Source organism: Cajanus cajan, chromosome 10, assembly GCF_000230855.2.
Source record: "Cajanus cajan strain Asha chromosome 10, NIPB_CcT2T_4, whole genome shotgun sequence".
NCBI lineage: Eukaryota > Viridiplantae > Streptophyta > Magnoliopsida > Fabales > Fabaceae > Cajanus > Cajanus cajan.
This window is the reverse complement of record NC_138526.1, coordinates 9,576,006-9,598,443: the sequence shown is the minus strand read 5'-3', so window position 1 is coordinate 9,598,443 and position 22,438 is coordinate 9,576,006. Positions and strand designations below refer to the sequence as shown.

The 22,438-nt window shown below is 40.1% G+C and overlaps 1 protein-coding gene across 1 annotated transcript; it reads right to left on the bottom strand.

The window, feature by feature from the left end:
* Window positions 1-12,906: 12,906 nt before the first annotated feature.
* LOC145952656 (uncharacterized) lies at window positions 12,907-16,545 on the bottom strand. Its single transcript, XM_083065508.1, has 2 exons — window positions 15,550-16,545; window positions 12,907-14,620 (listed from the first exon to the last, which is right to left on the bottom strand). The coding sequence occupies exon 2, from the start codon at window positions 14,141-14,143 to the stop codon at window positions 13,175-13,177; it is 969 nt and encodes a 322-aa protein (XP_082921634.1). The 5' UTR covers window positions 14,144-14,620; window positions 15,550-16,545; the 3' UTR covers window positions 12,907-13,174.
* Window positions 16,546-22,438: the final 5,893 nt, after the last annotated feature.

Genomic DNA, 22,438 nt, shown 5'->3' with positions numbered 1-22,438 from the left:
GCTGAGTTTAACACCAACGTGCCTCTGACGACGCTGATGGCTGAGTATTGTCTCTCCAGACCTTGAGTATTGTCTCTCCAGACCTTGAGTACTGTCTCTCCAGACTTTGTTTGAGTATTGTCTCTCCAGACTTTGTCTGAGTATCGTCTCTCCAGACTTTGTTTGAGTATCGTCTCTCCAGACTTTGTTTGAGTACCGTCTCTCCAGACTTTGTTTGAGTATCGTCTCTCCAGACCTTGTTTGAGTACTGTCTCTCTAGACCTTGTTTGAGTACCGTCTCTCCAGACCTTGTTTGAGTACCGTCTCTCCAGACCTTGTTTGAGTACCGTCTCTCCAGACCTTGTTTGAGTACCGTCTCTCCAGACCTTGTTTGAGTACCGTCTCTCCAGACTTTGTTTGAGTACCGTCTCTCCAGACTTGTGCATACCTCGGTGCTCTCGACAACTGGGTAGCTGAGTATTGCCTTTTAGGCTTTGAGATGATTTTGTCTCCACAGTCCACGATGCTGCTTCGACGGTTTTTTCTGATTTTGTGCCACTGAGGGCTGGATAACGCAGGGATCCGTCTAGGGGATGTGCAGTCATTCACAGGTTCCTGTGCCCCAACTTGCATTGCATTGTTGGTACCCATGGGGAATTTCTGACTCCTTGGGGTGTAGACACAGATGCTCTTTCTCTCTGAGTTGAGCGATGCCTTATGTTTGGCTGACGTCCTTTGACGTTGGTGGAGTATCCCGGTTCATCCTTATTCGGGTATCTCTTTTTGATTTTCTAATTTTTGCTGCCTCTGTGTAGGCTGTTATCCGCTGGGGATTCTGGATGTTGATTTTGTCTCCACAGTCCACGATGCTGTTTCGACGATTGTTTTTGATTTTTGTGCCACTGAGGGCTGGATAACGCAGGGATCCGTCTAGGGGATGTGCAGTTACTCATAGGTTCTTGTGTCCCAACTTTCCATTGAGTAGTTGGCGCCCATTGAGGAATTTCTGTTTCCTTGGGGTGTAGACACGAAGATGCTCTTTCTGAGATGAGCAGTGCCTTATGATTGGCTGACGTCCTTTGGACGTTGGTGGAGTATCCCGGTTATCCTTATTCGGGTAACTCTTTTTAATTTTTGGATTTTGTTGCCTCTGTGTAGGCTGTTATCCGCCAGGGGATTTTGTCATTGGTTTGTGATTGGCCTCTTCTGTTAGGCAGATCATCTTGATGTTCAATGATAGGCTGAGAGCCGAATTCCACTTGGGGAATGATTATTGATCTTTTTATGATTTTTCCTTTTGAAGGAGTGCCTCTTATGTAGGCGACTGAGGAATTGGGGTTTAGTGTTCGGCTGAGTGCCGGATTCCGCTTGGGGAATATTTATTGATATTTTTTGATTTTTCTCCTTTTGCAGGGATGCCTCTGAGTAGGCGATTGGGGAATGAGGGATCTTATGTATCCCAGAGTATTATTTAGGAAGCCTCTGCAGGCTTAGCCTCACTCAGCGCTTTGAGTCGGAGAGCTATCTTCCACTGAGGAAGTGTTAAGTCCTTTGACTTGTATATACTGTTTGGATGATCGCACTTCCATTGGGGATTGCGTCGATTTTGCTTTGATAGCTCTCGCTGGGGATTCGTTCCGTGAGCTTGAGTTGAGGTTTCTCTGGGGAGTATTATTTCTGCGAGCCTCTCCAGGCTCATTTATTCTGAGAGAGTATTATTTCTGCAAGCCTCTCCAGGCTTTAGTTATGATGAAAGAGTATTATTTCGGCGAGCCTCTCCAGGCTCAATTATTTTGCAGGAGTATTATTTCGGTAAGCCTCTCCAGGCTCAATTATTCTGCGGGAGTATTATTTAGGCAAGCCTCTCCAGGCTCAATTATTTTGCGGGAGTATTATTTCGGCAAGCCTCTCCAGGCTCAATTATTTTGAGAGAGTATTATTTCGGCAAGCCTCTCCAGGCTCAGTTATTTTGAGAAAGTATTATTTCGGCGAGCCTCTCCAGGCTCAATTATTCTGTACGAGTATTTTTTCGGCAAGCCTCTCCAGGCTCAGTTATTCTGTATGATTTGTTGGATTTTCTGTATTTTGCCCTTTTTTCGATTTTGGCTTTTTCTGTGTTTTTGCCTTTTTTGTTGATTTTGGCTTTTTCTGTGTTTTTGCCTTTTTTGTTGAGTTCGGCTTTTTCTGTATTTTTGTTGATTTCTGTATTTTTGCCTTTTTTGTTGGTTTTGGCTTTTTCTGTATAGAAATGAAAAGTGCTAAAGAAATTAAATTCAGTTATTATGAGAGAGTATTATTTCGGCAAGCCTCTCCAGGCTCAGTTATTTTGTAGGAGTATTATTTCGGCAAGCCTCTCCAGGCTCAATTATTCTGAAGGAGTATTATTTCGACAAGCCTCTCCAGGCTCAAGTTATGATGAAAGAGTATTATTTCGGCGAGCCTCTCCAGGCTCAATTATTCTGAAGGAGTATTATTTCGGCAAGCCTCTCCAGGCTCAATTATTCTGCGGGAGTATTATTTAGGCAAGCCTCTCCAGGCTCAATTATTTTGCGGGAGTATTATTTCGGCAAGCCTCTCCAGGCTCAATTATTTTGAGAGAGTATTATTTCGGCAAGCCTCTCCAGGCTCAGTTATTTTGTATGACGCTGTTGATTTTCTGAATCTTTGCATTTTGTTTGCTGCTGTCATACACAAGCAATTTTTTCTATTTTTTCTATTTTATGCAATTGCCTCATGACGAGGTCTTTGAAAATTTCTTTATGGCCAATACGGCCGCATCCATTTCAGTACGCCCGTATTGAGTTGAAATTTTGTTCATAACCCTGATTTTAGTACGGGTGTACTGAACATGGTACGGGCGCATTGTTTTTTCTGAAATTTATATTTTTTATTTTTTTTGTTTTTTCAATAAACAGAGAATAAGTGATCTTCCAGTACACCTATCATCTGTATGCATGTATGCAGTATGATGCACCTAATTCTATTTGATTCTTTTTTCAAAAGAATTAACCGATGCGTTTTTGTGTTTGGATTTTGCCATTCCTCCAGACGGACTGTGCTCTGCCGATTTCTGTTACCGAGGAATGATGCATATTTGATTTTGGTGTCATCAACCAAATGATTCTTCCCTTTCTTTAGAAGATGTGTCAACCCTCCTATTGACCACTATATCTCCATGTTTCCACTAGATTATTCAAAAATCGTTGGGACGAGAGAGAAAAGAAGGAAAGGGTATATTTTTCAAAAGTTTGTGTTTTAGAGGGGATTATTTTATTTTTTGAAAAATGGATTTTGTAAGAATGGCTGGCCAATGGTAGGCTTAAATGTTTAGGTTTGTTCGATTAAACACTTATGAGGTTAAGCACATCTTTGTTATTAATGATTGTGCTTTGACAACTTGGATAGCTTTTCTTGAGCCCCTTGTTGAATTCAATTGATGGTACCATCATGGATTTATTTTGTTTTTCTTTTTTTGACGGCCCTAACTTTTGCCTAAAACACCCATTTGTGATGTCTTAGCGGGCCTTTTTGCTCTTATTTTGTAACCCTAACTTTTGCCTAGGTCACCCTTTTGTGGGATTCCTAGCGGGTCTTTTGCTCTTATTTTGTAACCCTATCTTTTGCCTAGGTCACCCTTTTGTGGGATTCCTAGCGGGTCTTTTTGCTCTTATTTTGCATAGTCCCCTTTTTGGGTTTCCTGCCGAGCTTATTATCTTTAGGATTTCTTTATCCATGATGGCACTTATTGAGGCCAAGAAAAGGTGCTCCAAGCTGTCATGCACATTTCCACATAAAAATGATGCGGGTTTATTGTTATCAAGATGATTTTAACCTCATTTATGCTTATTCAAACAGGGTTAAAATAATGTGGTCTAGAATTTTATTGCAAGCGAGAAAAGAAGCAATAAGAAATAATAATGAATGATTTTATTATAATCATAGTGGAAAACATGTGCCCTATCGAGGCTCGGGGGTCGGGCTGTCCCCGAGGAGTGATCTCTAATAGTCACTGAATTTACACATCCCTATTAGAAGGAAAAGGACACTTGATGACGACAACCGGCCTTGACGATTGTGAACCGGCCTTCCTAAAGATCTGGCTTAAAGAACGTCGAGAATGATCTTTGTTCCTCTTCGTTCTTTGATCTTTATTAGGGTCATATCCTAACCCTTGTTTCCCCGGATTGTCCTTGATAATGGGTAGCTCCGGGATTCCTTGGGAGTCCTTGCCTAATCTTGTCTTGGCAAGTATCCGTTCTTTGTGAGCATATGAGCTACCTTCTTCATTTCTCGGGGAAACGTTTCAACATTGGCAATCTCCAATGCTTGGAAGGCGGTTTCTAGAGCTTCCTCCACTGCATCCACATAAGGTATGGTGGATGGCTTGCTGATGAGTATGTCATCTTCAGCTTGTACAGTCACCAGCTTGTCACCCACAATGAATTTGACTTTCTGGTGAAGCGTAGAAGGAATAGCTTTTGCATCATGAATCCAAGGTCGGCCGAGGAGACAGCTGTATGCGGGAGTAATGTCCATCACTTGGAATTCGACATTAAAGATAGTGGGTCCAATTTGGATTGGAAGATTGATCTCTCCCACCACTTCTCTTTTAGAACCATCGAAGGCTCGAACGATCATGTTGCTCGGGCGCATTTGGACTCCCTTGATTGCCAATTGCTTGAGCGTTCTTTTTGGCATCACATTCAAGGAAGATTCATTATCTACCAAGACTTTAGCGATGTGATACTCCTTGCACTTTACAGAGATGTGCAAGGGCTTGTTATGATTCGGTCCCCCAGCGGGGATTTCTTCATCGGTGAAGGTGAGGTGATCACTAGCCGTGATGTGACTAACAATCCCCTCAAACTCGTCTTGGGAGATAGTGTGCGACACGTATGCCTCGTTCAAGACTTTCAACAGAGCTTGCCGATGCGGTTCAGAGCATAGGATCAACGACAACAGAGTAATCTTTGCTGGCGTCTTATGAAGTTGATCCATGATGGAGTACTTGCTCTGTCGGATATATTTTAACAGCTTGTCAGTCTCCTCCTCGGATTCTTTTTCCTCGGTTTTCTTTTCTTCTTTTTCTTTATTCTTGGGGGCTTTGTTATGAAGATCATCGGGAGTGTAGATCCTACCACTCCTAGTCATGCCCCCAAGTCCAGCGATGTTGGAGATATCGCTGTCGGCAGAAGAGTGGATGTCGTATATCCACGGCACAGCCTTATTTGATTTGTAAGGGAAAGGCCTTGGAACTATGATCCTTAATGGTGTTGGACCTTCCCCCTTGTTTGTCTTGATTACCAACAACGAAATTGACGTGTGTTCGCTTGGCGCGGTTGTTGGCTTACACTTGATAACGAATGGCGTGCGATCCATCATACGCATCGATTTAATCCTTTCTTTTTATTAATGTTTATTAATGAATTACTAGGAGGGATGTATGAAATGCAAATCTAGATCCCTCCATGATCTTTGATAAGAATGCATGATATGAGATGATGACGTTGAATATGCATGCATTGTGTTTATTCAACTAAGCATTATCATGTTTTTAGGATGTCCCTAAGATGATGCATGATATTGCTTGGTTTGGATAAATAACCCTTTTTTCTTTTTTGGGTATTCTTATTTATTATATATTTTTTTGTATTTTTGGGTGAAAAGGGAAACTACCTATATGCATGTGATGAAGGTAGATGTTAACACCATGTAATGGAAGATTCTTATTTCTATTTATTCTTATTTTATTGTAAACAAGAATGTTGTATGTTTAAAAAGGTGCAAATGTATGCTCATACAATGTCACATAGCGAATGCACACACAATTCACTCATCCACGAACAGTCACGAGCGAATCACGAGGTAGGGGTCTCCTGCAGAAAAGTGCATATTCAAGGAGGATCTAACTGTTCTCACTTGGTTAAAGGCCCCCAAGGTGCCCCCATTATAGGGACCCAATTCCTCTCGTCGTAGGTCGATGGAAAGCTCCAACGCACCGTCGGACTCAAGTTCATGGTTATCACCTTGAGTGATGTTTTCCGACAACGGTCTACGGGCACCTATAGACCCATTCGACAACCGGCCGTACTAACATCCACTCCCTATGGTTAATCACTCATGCCCCCGGGTATAGAGGGAACTGTTGTGTGCAAAGGTTTGTGTGCAGTTTTTATTTCAAACAATTGCGTAAATTTAAAAATACAACAGTTATTAAAGCCAAATAGATAAACATGTTATCATACAAGTGAGGGGTAATAAAGTAATTTTTAACTATTATTTGTTAAAAATAATCTGTCACTAAATGGGACTGACTCTCGAGGCTTCCCCAGTGGAGTCGCCATCGCCGAGGCCCGTTTCGGGCTGGTGGCGACAGATGGCATCTGTCGCCACCAGCCCGAAACGGGCCTCGGCGGTCGCGAAGACGGTCGAGCTCGCTTTTATTTTAGTTTTGAAAATGTATTGGATTATTAGAACGACTTGTTCTCAAACTGAGACCTTGTCGATCTTATCCAATTTATTTATTAAATGTCTCACCAATCCATATTAATCCCAAGCGGGACCCTCCATGGATTAGTGGTTTTCGCAAAAGGAGGGTTCGTGGAGTCGCCACCAATGTTTTACTCAAAACATTGGAAAAAGGGATAAGGCAATTGATTTTATAAATCAACTTTGGCCATTACAACCAGAGTTGGGTAAGGGAGTCGGTTACGCGTGGGGAAGGTGTTAGCACCCCACAGCGCCCCTTTCGGGTTCCCTATGACAGATTATTTTCTAAAATAACAGCGTAAAATTACTAAATTACCCCTATTTATTCTAAACGATTATAAATTAACTATCTACATGATGACAGTTTAAATATGCACACAGAAAGCAGTAAAAGGAAGGATTTAAGAAGAAACCTTTGAAGCGTGCTTTTATATATTTCGTAAAACTGGGAAGCTTTTTGGCGTTCCCTCGCTCTACAAGCCCGCTCGCTCCCTCCTATAAAATTTTGACTATGGAAATCCGGAGGATTTCCCTTCGACTAGGTTCGAATCTCCAAGCTAAGTGCTCGGAATTTCAGAACTTCGTCGGATCGACTCCCAGAGAGATTTCTAGGGCAGAACACTACTCAAAAACCCCAGAATACTCAAGGAGGGAGTCAAAACTGAGTGTGAAAGTGTGAAATGACGTCCAATTGACGTCATATTTATAGGGAACAGGCCCAATACGGGCTACAGAATCAATACGGCCGTATTGAAATTTTTGAACTTCAATACGGCCGTATTGAGTTCAATACGGCCGTATTGAAGCTCAGAAATTTCAATATGGCCGTATTGAGTTCACTGCGGCTGTATTGAAGCTTCAATACGGCCGTATTGATTTCAGTACGGCCGTATTGAAGTTTCAGAAACTTCAATACGCCGTATTGAGTTCACTGCGGCCATATTGAAGCTTCAATACGGCCGTATTAAGTTTAGTACGGCCGTATTGGGCTTCATTCCCTCCAGTTCCTTATTTTAAGCTACTCTAAGACCTCTAAATCTACAGATAGCCATCCTATGGTCTTCTAGGAGTCCTTCTGGCTGACTTTCCTTCGATCTTTGAGGGTCTTCGAGTTTTATTTCCGACCCGGACAATTTTAGGGGTCTACACCGACCTCTCCAGGCCGCTTGCTGACGTTGTGAGTGAAGTTGTGTCGGCCTCTCTGTAACGACCCACCCTAGGCCGTCACATCAATAACCAACCAAAATAAAATAATATAAAATAAAGAAAATAGAGCAAAAGCCAGCTACGCTAGAGTGTAATTATACAATAACATATAAATTGTTTCCAAAATATATAATATAATCTTCTATAGCAGAGTCATCATCTTTAGTAAAGTTATACAGTAATCCAAAAAGATAATATAATTACAATGTCATGAAAACATCAAAATAAGACACCCTAGGTGCTGGTCAAGCTCTAAACCTAGCCACTTCTCAAAGCAGCTATCCAAAAGACTCCTTGTTATCCCAAAGCCTCATACCTGATCTGCTCCCCCACATAGTGAGATCATCACAGTCCACATCATGGAAATATAAGGGTTAGCACATATAAAATCAATCATAGTACATCATAATAAAATATCATTAAACAAATATTTATCCACAGTATTTATCCAGACCAACAAGTCATTTTCAAGCTAAATATAGACCAACCCAAAATATAATGTATACACGTCCATGCCAATGTATACATATTTTATGATAATAAAATAATCCATAACCAATGTATACAATCCATACCATATGTATACATATTCCATATCCAAAACAAAGTCACACCACTGTATAATCCATGATGTAACCAACACATCCAAACCAAATGTTGGCCTCAACACCATCCAAACCAAGTGTTGATACGGTGAAACATGTCAGCAACCCATGTCCCACGCCTAACCTCTCATGAAAAATATACAGTTGGATTACGTCGTCACGTAACCCTGGTGGGGCCACCTCATCCATCGGTATGACTCGGCCTAGACCCATACCGGTAGCAAATAGAATACTTAGAGGAGTACTTCAGAATCCACCTAACATCTGAAGTGGTTTATTATATAACCTTTGGAAAAGTTCCACATTGGAATCCTCACCATAGGATTCCCAAATTCCATATTTTTCCAAAGATTATATCCTGATCTCACCAAGAGATCTAATCCATACCATAACCTTACTCCTTTAAGTCCTATTTACTTTTCCAAACCACATACACATAGCATATTCCATAATTAAACATAACCATAACCATGCCAATTTGTCAATATAATAATAATATAAATAATTAAATATCCAAAACAACCATCAATTGATCCAAATTATACTATATGAAATGAAAATATCCATATAAAATAGCATATTAAAATTATACTATTCCTATCATGCTCATATATACTAGATTAATTTTATAAGCACTACCCTTACTTGGATAAACCTGAACTGAAACTCGGGCAGAACCTTCTCCTCTTTCTTGCTTAAACAAGAACCGAAACTCGGGCAGAACCTCCACCTCTCTCCTTAAGCAAGGACCGAAACTCGGGCATAATCTCCTCTTCTCCCTCCTCTTTTCTCTCCCCTGGCAGAACCTCGTCTACTGGATTCCTCTTTCTCTCTCCTCTTTTCTTTTCTTTCTCTCTCTCTCTCCCTTCTCTTTCTCTCTCTCTCTCTTCTCTTTCTCTCTCTCTAAGATTTTCACTTCCCTCAGTATATTTGTTTTCACCCCCCTGGCCCTTATTTATAGGCAACCAGAGTCACCCGGAACGGCCCGTATTGAATTCGGAACGGCCCGTTCCGAATCTTTCAAATGTACGCAAATTTTTAAACTGGAACGGCCCGTTCCAAAATCGGAACGGCCCGTTCCCAAAAAGCAGAACGGCTCGTTCTAAAATCAGAACGGCCCGTTCCGAGACTCATCCAGAACGGCCCGTTGTCCCTCCAGAACGGCTCGTTCCAAAACCAGAACGGCCTGTTCTCCTTTTGGAACGGCCCGTTCTGGGCCCGTTCTCACTAAAAAAATTTAGTATAATTTTTAAGCTTGGAACGGCCCGTTTTGCTTTTGGAACGGCCCGTTCCAAGTTACCAAAACACCCCTTAAATTTTTTTTAAAATTGCGAAAATGCCATCAGTAATAAAATTACAAGAATACCCCTATACCTTTATAAAATTTACGAAAATGCCATTGATAATTAATAATAATAAAAAAATGGGTATTACAATTCTCTCCAACAACAAAAATTTTCGTCCTCAAAAATTCACTTACTCTAAAAGAGATATGGGTATTGATCCTTCATCCTTTCCTCCAACTCCCAAGTAGCTTCATTAGTAATCTCATCCCAAATAACTTTCACCAAATTGATAGATTTACCTCGCAACTGTTTAACTTTCTTATCTGCCACTGAAACTGGCTGTTTCTCAAAGGTTAAATTCTCCTTAACTTGTACTGCCTCTGATTCCAAGACATGACTTGGATCGTGAATATATTTCCTCAGTTGTGAAACATGGAACACATCATGCAGATTAGAAAGGAATGGAGGTAATGCAATCTGATATGCCACTGGTCCAATCCTCTTGAGAATTTGATACGGCCCAATAAACTTAGGATTCAACTTCTTAGCTTTGATAGCTCTTCCCACACCTGTGGTAGGAGTTACTTTCAAAAACACATGTTCTCCTTCTGAAAACTCCAAAGGTTTCCTCCTTTTGTTTGCATAAGACTTTTGCCGACTCTGAGCAGCTCTCATTCTTTCCTGAATTTGTTTCACCTTTTCAGTAGTCTGTAAGATGATCTCTGGCCCCACCATCACTGATTCTCCCTCTTTAAACCAACACAAAGGTGTTCGACATTTCCTCCCATACAGAGCCTCAAATGGTGCCATTCCTATACTTGCATGAAAACTGTTATTATAAGTGAACTCGACCAAAGACAACATCTCTTCCCAATTCCCTAGATGGTCCAAAATACAAGCCCTCAACAAGTCCTCCAAAGATTGGATAGTCCTCTCAGATTGCCCATCAGTTTGTGGGTGATAAGCAGAACTGAGCCTCAACTTAGTCCCTAACGCTTGATGCAAACTTTGCCAAAATCGGGATGTAAAACGAGGATCCCTATCAGAGATGATACTGGAGGGTACACCATGTAATCTAACAATCTCCTTAATATACAATTGAGTTAACTTTTCCAAGGACCACTTTATATTCATTGTAAGGAAATGAGCACACTTAGTTAATCTATCCACGATCACCCAAATAGAATCACAATTCTTAGCAGACCTTGGTAATCCAACAACAAAATCCATGGTTATACTATCCCATTTCCATTCTGGCACTTCCATCATTTGTAACAAACCTCCTGGTTTTTGATGTTCTACTTTAGCTTTTTGACACACAATGCAAGATGCAACATACTCAGCTATCTCCCTCTTCATACCATTCCACCAGAACATTTTCTTCAAATCTTGATACATTTTTGTCATACCCGGATGTACACTCAACTTACTTTTATGACCTTCCTCAAGTATCAACTTCTTCAACTCCTCATCTTGTGGAATACAAATTCTACCCTTGTACCTCAAGATTCCATCCATATCTTGTTCAAATCCTTCAGCTTTCTCAGAACCCAACAACTCTCTAACCTTATTCAATCTCGTATCCTGAACTTGTTTTTGTTTCACCATCTCCAAGAAATCACTAGTTATGGTAGTCATACCACAACTAATAAAATCTGAGGCAATCACAACATTAAGATTCATATCCCTGAATTTCTCTACTAACTCCATCTCTTTAACCATCATGTAAGACATATGAAGAGATTTTCTACTCAAAGCATCTGCCACCACATTTGCTTTACCTGGATGGTACATTAACTGAAAGTCATAATCTTTCAAAAACTCAATCCACCTCCTTTGCCTCATATTTAACTCTTTCTGATCAAACAAATATTTCAAACCCTTATGATCACTAAACACATCAAACTTTGCTCCATAGAGATAATGTCTCCAAATCTTCAAAGCAAAAACCACCGCAGCTAACTCTAGATCATGCGTAGGATAATTTCGTTCATGAGTCTTTAACTGCCTAGATGCATAAGCCACAACTTGTCTATCTTGCATAAGAACACATCCTAAACCTTGATGAGATGCATCACAATAAACCTCAAAAGATTTATTAGGATCTGGCAGAATCAACACTGGAGACGAAGTCAACTTTTCCTTTAACTCTTGAAAAATCCTTTCACACTCCTCCGTCCATATAAAAGGATGATCCTTCCTGGTCAGCTGTGTCAAAGGCATAACTATTTTAGAAAATCCTTCTATGAATCTTCTATAATAGCCAGCCAATCCCACAAAACCTCTAATTTCAGTAACTGATTTTGGACGCTCCCACCTCAAAATCGCTTCCACCTTAGTAGGATCAACTACAATTCCTTGTGCAGAAATCACATGACCCAAGAACTTAACTTCAGATAACCAAAACTCACATTTTGACAACTTTGCAAATAACTGTTTCTCCTTCAATACCTGCAAAACTATCCTCAAATGTTCTCTATGTTCCTCCATAGATCTAGAATAAACCAGAATATCATCAATAAACACCACCACAAACTTATCCAGAAAGGGTCTGAAAATCCTGTTCATATAATCCATGAAAATAGCTGGAGCATTCGTCACTCCAAAAGGCATGACAACATACTCATAATGGCCATACCGAGTCCTGAAAGCAGTCTTTGGTATGTCCTCCTCCTTTACCCGAATTTGGTGATATCCAGATCTCAAATCAATCTTGGAGAAAATAGTAGCTCCCCTTAACTGATCCATCAAATCATCTATTCTTCGCAATGGATATTTATTCTTGATTGTCAATTTATTTAACTGCCTGTAATCCACACATAACCTCACACCACCATCCTTCTTCTTTACCAATAACACTGGTGCTCCCCACGGAGATACACTAGGTCTGATCATCTGCTTCTCCAAAAGTTCTTCAACCTGCTTCTTCAATTCAGATAACTCCGCTGGTGCCATTCTATAAGGAGAAATGGACACTGGTCCCGCCCCTGGTATAAGATCAATACTAAACTCTAACTCTCGCTTTGGTGGTAATCCCGGAACATCATCCGGAAGAACCTCTGGAAATTCTCTAACAACATCAATACTATTCAACAACTTTTCATTCTCTACACTAATAAAAGATAAGATCATAAACCCAAGAGCTCCATCCTTCAACAACCCATCCACCTGTCTATTAGAAATAAATCTCTCCTGTTCATCAGTAGGAAAGATTAATTTCTTCTCTGAACAATCTATCAAAATCCTATTGGCAGAAAGCCAATCCATCCCTAAAATCACATCCAAATCGGATAGAGGTAAACAAAACAAATTCAATTTATAACAACGCCCTTCCACCTCCACTGGACATCTCAAACAAACCTCAGAAGTCAAAATAGACCCTGAAGCTGGGGTAGAAACAACTAGATCCACACACAAGGAACTCACAACTAAATTTAACCTTGCCACGCATTCATAAGAAATAAAAGAATGTGAAGCACCAGAATCAAATAAAATAGAAATATCATTACCATCAGCTTTGCCATTTCCTTTTACCAGCTCAGATGTCGTTTCAGCTTCAGCACCTGTTAAAGCAAAGACACGACCTGCTGCAGTAGGCCGATCCACTTTCTAGTTCTCTCTAGCTGGAATATTTTTGACATTGCAATCTTTAGCCATGTGACCCACCTTGCCACATTTAAAACACGTATAGTTCTTTGTAGGACAGTCCTTCATCATATGTGGGCCTCCACAGATATAACATCTAATACTCTGAACATCTCTTGTGGTAGTAGTCCCCATCGGTTTCTTATTAGCATTTCCAATTTGAAACTGAGATGGTCTCTTTTGAGGGTGTTTCCCCCTCCCAAATCCAGATGATCCCTCTAGACCCTTTGCCACTCTATTTCCTCCTTCAAATCTCTCAACTGTTTTTGCCTTTTCAACTAGAACTGGGAACTCCATAATTTCCATAGGGACAATAGTCTTTTTCAGCTCAAATCTTAGACCCTCACTAAACTTCCTGCATCTCCAGGCTTCAGTGATAGCTTGAGAATAATACCTAGCCAAGTGTTCAAACTTGACCACATACTCTTGTACTGACATATTTCCTTGTTGCAATCTCAAAAATTCAGCTTCCTTAGCATATCTGGCGCTATCTGGAAAATATTTCTCTAGGAATACCTTTTTGAAATTTTCCCAATTTATCACCTCCCCTCTAGCTTCCATCATAGCTTGAGCACCTTTCCACCAGAAACTAGCCTCACCCACCAACATATAAACAGCATAAACTAGCTTCCTTTCCTCAGGACAATGCATCACCATAAAGATTTTCTCCATCTCCTCAATCCATTGATCAGCAACTTCAGGTCCATTAACACCTGTAAATTGAGGAGGATTCCCTTTTCTGAACTCTGACAAGCCTCTATACTCATCAGGTATCTCAGTCCTAGCTGCTTCAGCTGCAGCCCGGTTGGTCTCCATCTGAGCCAACAAAGTATTCTGTTGTCCAATAGCAGCAGCAATTAGCTCCATAGCCTGAGCAATCTGCCGCTCATCTACACCTGAAGAAGGATGAGAATGGTTTCCCCTACCAACCATCCTAATAAAGATAAAAGATCAAGGAACCCATGAGTTTACACTAAAACACATAAGAAATTCCTTTCAAAAAAATCTATTTCCACTCAACAGAAACATAATAAGACCATTTCCCACAAACCCTAAAGAGACTCGACCAGCTCTGATACCAAAATTGTAACGACCCACCCTAGGCCGTCACATCAATAACCAACCAAAATAAAATAATATAAAATAAAGAAAATAGAGCAAAAGCCAGCTACGCTAGAGTGTAATTATACAATAACATATAAATTGTTTCCAAAATATATAATATAATCTTCTATAGCAGAGTCATCATCCTTAGTAAAGTTATACAGTAATCCAAAAAGATAATATAATTACAATGTCATGAAAACATCAAAATAAGACACCCTAGGTGCTGGTCAAGCTCTAAACCTAGCCACTTCTCAAAGCAGCTATCCAAAAGACTCCTTGTTATCCCAAAGCCTCATACCTGATCTGCTCCCCCACATAGTGAGATCATCACAGTCCACATCATGGAAATATAAGGGTTAGCACATATAAAATCAATCATAGTACATCATAATAAAATATCATTAAACAAATATTTATCCACAGTATTTATCCAGACCAACAAGTCATTTTCAAGCTAAATATAGACCAACCCAAAATATAATGTATACACGTCCATGCCAATGTATACATATTTTATGATAATAAAATAATCCATAACCAATGTATACAATCCATACCATATGTATACATATTCCATATCCAAAACAAAGTCACACCACTGTATAATCCATGATGTAACCAACACATCCAAACCAAATGTTGGCCTCAACACCATCCAAACCAAGTGTTGATACGGTGAAACATGTCAGCAACCCATGTCCCACGCCTAACCTCTCATGAAAAATATACAGTTGGATTACGTCGTCACGTAACCCTGGTGGGGCCACCTCATCCATCGATATGACTCGGCCTAGACCCATACCGGTAGCAAATAGAATACTTAGAGGAGTACTTCAGAATCCACCTAACATCTGAAGTGGTTTATTATATAACCTTTGGAAAAGTTCCACATTGGAATCCTCACCATGGGATTCCCAAATTCCATATTTTTCCAAAGATTATATCCTGATCTCACCAAGAGATCTAATCCATACCATAACCTTACTCCTTTAAGTCCTATTTACTTTTCCAAACCACATACACATAGCATATTCCATAATTAAACATAACCATAACCATGCCAATTTGTCAATATAATAATAATATAAATAATTAAATATCCAAAACAACCATCAATTGATCCAAATTATACTATATGAAATGAAAATCTCCATATAAAATAGCATATTAAAATTATACTATTCCTATCATGCTCATATATACTAAATTAATTTTATAAGCACTACCCTTACTTGGATAAACCTGAACTGAAACTCGGGCAGAACCTTCTCCTCTTTCTTGCTTAAACAAGAACCGAAACTCGGGCAGAACCTCCACCTCTCTCCTTAAGCAAGGACCGAAACTCGGACAGAATCTCCTCTTCTCCCTCCTCTTTTCTCTCCCCTGGCAGAACCTCCTTTACTGGATTCCTCTTTCTCTCTCCTCTTTTCTTTTCTTTCTCTCTCTCTCTCTCTTCTCTTTCTCTCTCTCTAAGATTTTCACTTCCCTCAGTATATTTTTTTTCACCCCCCCGGCCCCTATTTATAGGCAACCAGAGTCACCCGGAACGACCCGTATTGAATTCGGAACGGCCCGTTCCGAATCTTTCAAATGTACGCAAATTTTTAAACTGGAACGGCCCGTTCCAAAATCGGAACGGCCCGTTCCCAAAAAGCAGAACGGCCCGTTCTAAAATCAGAACGGCCCGTTCCGAGACTCATCCAGAACGGCCCGTTCCGAGACTCATCCAGAACGGCCCGTGCTCCCTCCGGAACGGCCCGTGCTCCCTCCAGAACGGCTCGTTCCAAAACCACAACGGCCTGTTCTCCTTTTGGAACGGCCCGTTCTGGGCCTGTTCTCACTAAAAAAATTTAGTATAATTTTTAAGCTTGGAACGGCCCGTTTTGCTTTTGGAACGGCCCGTTCCAAGTTACCAAAACACCCCTTAAATTTTTTTTAAAATTGCGAAAATGCCATTAGTAATAAAATTACAAGAATACCCCTATACCTTTATAAAATTTACGAAAATGCCATTGATAATTAATAATAATAAAAAAATGGGTATTACACTCTCTAGGCCGTCTGTTGATGTTGTGAGTATTATTATGCCTACCTCTCCAGGCCGCCTGCTAATGTTGAGTATTATTATGCCTGGCCTTTCCAGGCCGCCAACTGATGCTGAGTATTATTATGCCTGCCTCTTCAGGCCGCCTGCTGAATGCTGAGTATTATTATGCCTAGCCTCTCCAGGCTGCCTGCTGAATGTTGAGTATTATTATGCCTAGCCTCTCCAGGCTGCCTGCTGATGTTGATGATGCGATTGCCCTTTTTCTATGGGAGGACGTCTGATGAAGACGAGGATTGCTAGTAGGTGGTGCCCTTGTGATGGTGGGCAAAGGAGTAAATGATGAGTATTATTATGCCTGGCCTCTCCAGGCTGCCTGCTGATGATGATGATGTGATTTCCCTTTTCTTTGGGAGGACGTCTGATGAAGACGAGGATTACTGGTAGGTGGTGCCCTTGTGATGGTGGGCAAATGAGTAAATGATGAGTATTATTATGCCTGGCCTCTCCAGGCTGCCTGCTGATGATGATAATGTGATTGCCCCTCCTTTTTTTTGGAGGACGTTTGATGAAGACGAGGATTACTGGTAGGTGGTGCCCTTGTGCTTGTGGACAAAGGAGTTGATGAGTGACAAAGATTCTAGTGTTGCCCCTGCCATGTGAGTATTGTGATGCCTCTCCAGGCCCCTGCTTGTGGTAGGTTTTTTCTTAATTTCATTTTTTGTTTAGCTTCGAATCTTTCATGTTTGAAACTTGCCTTTTTTGCTATTTTTCTAAATGCTTCGGCTTTTTCAACATTTGTGAAGCTTGCCTTTGTCTCATGTTTGTTTTGCTTTTTTTATTGTCATCATTGGTGGAGAGATCTATTCCCATGATGTTATTTGCTGGATCTTTATTGAGGAGTATTATTTTGGAAGCCACTCCTGGCTTTGGTAGGAAAACATTCCTGGTCTTGGCATTTTCATGAGTCTTCCATCATTTGGTTGAGGAGTAGGGCGCGATGGCCTCTACATGCTTATAGGCTTGCTTGTTTGATTGTTGAGCTTTTACGAGTGCTTTGTCTTGACGACTCCCTTTGACCATGGCAAGTATAATGCATGGATGCAATGAAAATGCAAGACAGGAATGATTATTTTATTTTTTGTGTAACGCCCTTCCATATGCCCCTAACTCATATGCATGCGATGCAGTTTATGCTCATGTGTTTGTTCCTAAAGATGCAATTCTTTTTTTTTTGTCGGGAAATTAACCTGTACGCGTTAAGGTTAATGTTGACGATTTCTTTCTATCGATGCCAATCTTGATTACTGTCGGGATATGTTCTTTTGAGCCTAAGCTTCAGTGGCTCCTGGACTATCTAGTTGATGTGTGGTCAAGCGTCTCTAACCTCTATTTGAGGACATCTCGGCCTTCCCTCTGTGAGTATTCACTGTGCATTTTCCGTGTATCTTTTCGGTACCATTTTAATGCCATAAGGGTTAAGAGAAAAGAAAGAAGGGATGTTTATATTTTTTTTTCAAAAGGTTGTTAGAAGGGATTTTTTTTTTCAAAAAGGGTTTTTAGAAGAATGGCTGGCCAAGGTGGGCTTTAGTGTTTATGGCTATTAAACAAAGCATATTTGCTACAAAGAAGCTATCATTGTGTTTAGCCTTTTTGGAAAGTGAGGTGGTGACTCGGGGTCGTACTCTAATTGGATGATTCCTCTGAGTCGCCTTTCGGTTTTCAACTTAGGTTGCTGCTTTAACGTCCTAATTTTTGCCTAGGTCACTTGAGATGTGTTCCCTAGCGGACATTTTTCTTTTGATCTTTTCTTTCGCCTAGGTTACCATTTTTACTTATGGATTGCCTAGCAGATCTTGCCCTAACTTTTGCGCAGCCCCCTTAGTGGGTTTCCTGCCGGGCCTTCATTTTTTTTTGTAGCACTCATGAGATATGAGATGTCTTTCTTTTATCAAACCCTAGTCATGTTTGAATTCCCGATTGTTCCTTTGTTATCCTTTCCATGCCATTATTGAGTAACATCTTTGTTGCAAATACATTTTGTTTATTAAAGGTTGATGGATGAGGCCTAGAGTGGATATTTAGAGGGAGAAGAGAAACGAAAGAGTGTTATGGAATTTAAAACAATACTTTCAATTTACACGTTCCCCTTTAACAAAGCTCGAAGGCCTGGTCATGCCCCGAGTTCGTGATTCATACACAGAGAGATAGACGAAGGTTGCCCCCTAGAAAATCATGGATGATTTGATAATTTCAAAAAAACCATTCCACTTGCTTGGACGTCGGTGTTTCGAACTAGGAGTGAAATCTTTATGAATTCTTGCTTTCGAAGGGAATACTCGAACCACCTTTCGATTTCAACTCAGATAGACATTTTTATATATCCCTAACTTTTGCATAGGACGTATCCTATCAGGATTTTGATTCTTCTTTTCTTTACCCTAATTTTTGCCTAGGACGCCCTTTACGGGTTTTCATCCTAGCGGGTTTTTGTCGCACAATGTCTTTACTTCTCAATAGGATTTTGTCTTGTAATTCCCTAGAAGCAAGGATTCGTCCATTCTTGATCATTCCTCCTATCCCGGCAATTGTCATTTCGTCATGGGAAACTCTTGCTATTTGAATCGTCGATTTGGGCGTGTGATGCCCCCAATTACTGATAAATGTTTCCCGATTTGATGTGTTAGGTTCGCATTTGATTACAGTAATTTCCATTATCCGACTTAACACGCACAAGTTAGATTTCCCTTTTTATTCTTATTTATTATTTACAAGGAAGGTGTGTTATCTATATGAAACGTAAAATAGGATGCAAAGACATATGAGAAATTCGACGGATATCATTCTCATTGATTTTTGTTTAGAGAACATTCTTTGCATACTATTATATGTGCCTTCCATTTCTAATGAATGTATGCTAATGTACTATCCTAGGAGATGCATGATATTTATTTTCTGCCTAAATTTTATCATGTTTTTGGCTAAAGGAAATGATGCATGATTTTTGCTATATATTTATCTTTTTTTTTTTGAAATAAACTATCCTATATGATGCTTTGAAGTTTGGGTATATAGAAGGGAGTTAAAATTTTATCATATTTTTTTATTAATATTTATTTGTTTATAATTCTTATCCATTTGAAATAAATAAACACAAATAAATGCAACACACATATGCTCAAACAAATGTACACCCGCGAACAATCACGTTTAAATCCTTGGTTTGTGGTCCTTGCAAGAAAAGTGCATTGTATAGGATAGTTCTAATCTCACTGGTCTTAAGGCCCCCAAGGTGCCCCCATTATAGGGACCCAGTATCTCTGTCGCCGTCACCTGGCAAACTCTAAGATCTATCGTAGTATTTCGGGCTATAGTAACCGGTTATCACCTTGAGTGTGATTTCTGACAAGGCTCACAGGCTCCAAGGCCAAACTTGGGCCGGTCGTACGTCAACCGCTCCCCATGTTTATTACCCTCATGCCCCCGGGTGTAGGGGGAACTGTTATGTGCAAAGGATTGTGTACAATTTTTTATTTCAAACAAATGCTGAATTTAAACAGGAAAACAAATATTAAAGCCAAATAAATAAAGCAAACAAAGTAAAGGGGAAAAATATTTAAATTATTATTTTTATTTTATTAACTTCATCAATTAAATGGGCCTGACCCTCTTTAAACTTCCCCAGTGAAGTCGCCATCTGTCGCAACCCGAAAATTTCCGATCTCGAGACGTATGGTTTAGACATCCTTTGAAAAGTCTCATCAATTAAGGAATGCCCGGACACCAGACTAATCCTTAATTAATAGTTTTGAAAATAGGTTCATGGAGTCACCACCAATATTTTACTCAAAACATTGGAAAAAGAAAAGGTTTTTAAAAGTCTAATAATGGCCTTGATAACCAGAATTGGGTTCGGGGGTCGGTTACGTGTAGGGAAGGTATTAAGCACCCCTACAACGCCCTTAATCGGTACCCTATGACGAAGTTAACATTGTAAATAATAATAATATAAATATTAAATCCCCTTTTATTCATGACTATTTACATGCTTGAAATTTAAATTAAACAATTGACTCTAAAATATCTACATGATTATTTTTATTATAACAATGTAAAATAAAAGAAGAGAAAGATAAAACAAGAGATTGGTGAGTAATACCTCGTAACAAGCTTTATTGGATCTTCAACTATGGAGGTTTTAGGTGTTTTGTGGCAACCTTTCACACTACAATAAGCCTAACAAAACTCAAGAAGTACGATAAGAGAGAGAAAGAGAAAAAAGGGAGAAATTTCGAGCTCTATGGAGCTTTGGACGAAATTTTGGAGGCCCCTGAACTGTTGGCCGAGATTTTTTATTTATAGGCATCAGATGTGGGCCGGAACGACCCGTTCTGGATTCGAAACGGCCCGTTCCGGATCCGAATGTTATGCTGTATATTTGTACCCTAGATCGGTCCATTCTGAAATCAGAACGGCCCGTTCCGGTGAACCAGCACGGCCCGTTCCGGGGTACAGATTTTAGGCCATTTGTTTAGTTTGGAACGGCCCGTTCTGGTCTAGAATAGCCCGTTCCAACTAACAAATTTTAGGCCATTGAAAAGCCTCGGAACGGCCCGTTCCAATTTGAGAACAGCCCGTTCCGGACTTGGGAACGACTCGTTCTGATTTTGGAACGGCCGTTCCGGGCCACTAAAAAAAGTTAATTTGGGTTTTTGGGCCCTCTGATGTCCTATCTTGTTTGTATGCCCCCCGAACGAAATTGGGTGTCTACACACTGCACTTTTGAATATCAGACGATTGTGTAGAGCTTGCTTAACTTACGATCAATGCGTCTAAAAGGTTTATTAATTGAAGTTCTTACATTTTCCTTTTCAAGATAGTTTCATTTAAGGATAAGTAGCAGATGAACTTTCAGTGTAATAAATTTGTCAAGCAAAGTTAGCATCTTCGTCTAAAAGTTCTTTTAAATATATCTGAACATTGGACGAAGTCTTTCGCAAAGAATTAATCAATAAGAAGGATTTGCGTCTAAGTAAGTAAAAGAATGTAATCATTTTATACTAGTTCACTCAACAGAGCTATGTCTAGTCTCCTTCAACTTGAAGGGTTCCACTAGATATGAAATAAAGTAGATGAGTGTTGTTGACCACTTCTGGCACGTTGACTTCACTCATCAACGCTATTATATTCTTTTCAGCCTTTTCAGGCTAGTAGTGAGTATTATGAACCACCCAGGTTAGAACCACTCCTGGTCCAAGTATTCTTGACCACTCCTGGCCCAAGTATTCTCGACCACTCCTAGCCTGCCAACTTCACTCACCAGCGCTAGTATTCTTACACTACTTCTGGTTCAAGTATTCTCAACCACTCCTGGTCCGCCAACTTCACTCATCAGCACTAGTATTCTTAAACCACTTCTAGTTCTCCAAGTATTCTCGACCACTCCTGGTCTACCAGCTTCACTCACCAACGCTAGTATTCTTAAACCACTTCTAGTTCTCCAAGTATTCTCGACCACTCCTGGCTCGTCAGCTTCACTCACCAACGCTAGTATTCTTAAACCACTTCTGGTTCTCCAAGTATTCTCGACCACTCCTGGCCCGTCGGCTTCACTCACCAACGCTAGTATTTTCTTATCAGCCACTTCTGGCTAGCAGTGAGTATTCTTTGACAAGCCCCTCCGAGCTTTACAAATATTCTTTTACTAGACTCTTCAGGCTTTACAACTGATAAATGTGTAGTCGGGTCTGAGTGTTTTTGGTTACTCTCACTGAGAGGATACATATATGATCTAAACTCACTAAGGTTTTGCTCTCTAAGATATACACATTTAGATTTCCTTACTTTATAGAGAGAATTACACTAAGGTACATCTGACTCTATTTGCTCTGTCTCTGATTTTGTTACTATATGGGCTGAATATAGTTCTTCTTCATGCTTGCACCATTTTTGGAGAGTAACAGCCAACGTCTAAGGTTTGAAGTGAGGCTTATATAGTCTTGTGATTTCTGCCCGTTGCTACTTCTCGTTAAAGAAAATATAGTTGTTCACGACTATTTTGATCTTCGCATTTAATG